Source organism: Brassica oleracea, chromosome C3, assembly GCF_000695525.1.
Source record: "Brassica oleracea var. oleracea cultivar TO1000 chromosome C3, BOL, whole genome shotgun sequence".
In the NCBI taxonomy this organism is placed as follows: Eukaryota; Viridiplantae; Streptophyta; class Magnoliopsida; order Brassicales; family Brassicaceae; genus Brassica; species Brassica oleracea.
In genome coordinates, this window is record NC_027750.1 from 18,214,910 (window position 1) to 18,216,546 (window position 1,637).

Sequence of the window (1,637 nt, forward strand, 5' to 3'; positions counted from 1 at the left end):
TTTTAATTAAATTTTTTTTTAATAAGACAAAAAAAAATAAAAAAAAAATAAAAAAAGCTACCTATGAAACCGTGCCAACTATCTCATGCGTTAAAGATGGTCTTAGAGCATGATTAACGGGGGTTCTTAGAGCATGATTATCGGGTGAAACCCGTTTTGGGTTTCTAAATTTTTTTTTTTGTTTTATCTGATTAAAAAAAAAATTAATAACAGAACCAATCGCGGGCCGCCACGTGTCGTGGGGCCCGCAAAATAGTGTAAGAAACGGACCGAAACCGTTCCTTAACTCGCGATTATGAAACCCGTTTTTATCAAAAGCGCGGGATCCACTCCTTAAGAAACGCGTTAGTATACCGCGTTAAAGATGCTCTTAGGAGTGGAGTTATTATCTTAATTTAAGAACCGGTTCTTAAATTACGCTAAAAACCCCCACCCCTAAGAATCCCCATTAATCATGGTCTTAGGTACTAGTAGCTTTCTGTATATTTTGGTTCACTATTTATAGATCTCCAATTAGGTTTAGATATTTGTATATAAGGCAGAGCCAAAACCTTCAGGGTTCTTTAAATTTTCCACCTGCTAAGATTTTCTTTCTGTAAAACGTGGTAATGAAAGTGTCTCAGAATATTAATAATTCATCCATTATTTGATTTTAGTTTTTGAGTTTTATGTTTCGTATACAATACGTACTTAAGTTTTACGTAGTGTTAGGTTGGAAATCAAAAGCGCGTTAAGATAATGTTCAACATATGATAAACAAAGAACTTACACTCGCAGATTAATTAAGATCCAATGGTACAACACAATATTTAAATTATAACACATCAGATATATGCGTTACTTGTCATGAGAAGTCAGGAACATGACGAGACTTCGGAAAGTAGAGACATCACAGGGCAAGACAATCTTATTAGGGTGAGCCTCCGCGTAACCGAACTCCTCGGCAGCCTTTTCTAGAAGATTCTGAAACGAAGGGCTCTTCAGAAACCTTGTGGGGACCACAAATCTTTCCAACTTCGTACCAACGTAAACCACGAAATGCCCTCTCGGTGTTCTTGAGGATGATCTTCTGATCGCTCCAGCATCTTCTTCTTCTTCTCGGTGGAAATGCATGTCAGTGACCTTGTTAGGCATAGTTATATATAGTTTATTTAATGTAGTGACCTATTTGTGTTGGCTGTGAGTCACAAGACATTAACGGATTTAGTGGGATCTTGTGTTTCCACCTCGCTTAGGAAGTTGGGTGCCTCAATATATTTGGACATACTTACATACATTATTTATATAGGGTTTGGGGATGCGTGCCATCTAGGATACATTCACGCAATTTTCATACATATATATTATTATATGATATAATTGACGTTTTTTTTTTTTTTTTTGCTAAACGTTACGAGTAGTTTGGGTTATTGTTTCTTAAACCTGGGTCACTGTTTGATAATACTGTGTGGCGGATCTACTAACCGTCGTATGTATTTTGAGTTTTGTATAGTTAATTAATTATGTGGATTACTATTTTACATTTAGAGCTGAATCTAACGATCTAGATTTAATTGACATATAAACATAAAACAGCTTGTTAGTAAAAAAACATAAATCAGCTTGTTAGTAAAAAAACATAAATCAGCTTGCGGTTC

The 1,637-nt window shown here is 35.4% G+C and overlaps 1 protein-coding gene across 1 annotated transcript; it reads right to left on the reverse strand.

Annotated features, from left to right (window-relative positions):
* Positions 1 to 778: 778 nt before the first annotated feature.
* Positions 779 to 1,142, reverse strand: LOC106334175 (auxin-induced protein 15A). The gene has a single exon (XM_013772502.1). It carries the CDS (start codon positions 1,132 to 1,134, stop codon positions 838 to 840), a length of 297 nt encoding a protein of 98 aa, XP_013627956.1. The 5' UTR covers positions 1,135 to 1,142; the 3' UTR covers positions 779 to 837.
* Between the last annotated feature and the right edge of the window lie 495 nt (positions 1,143 to 1,637).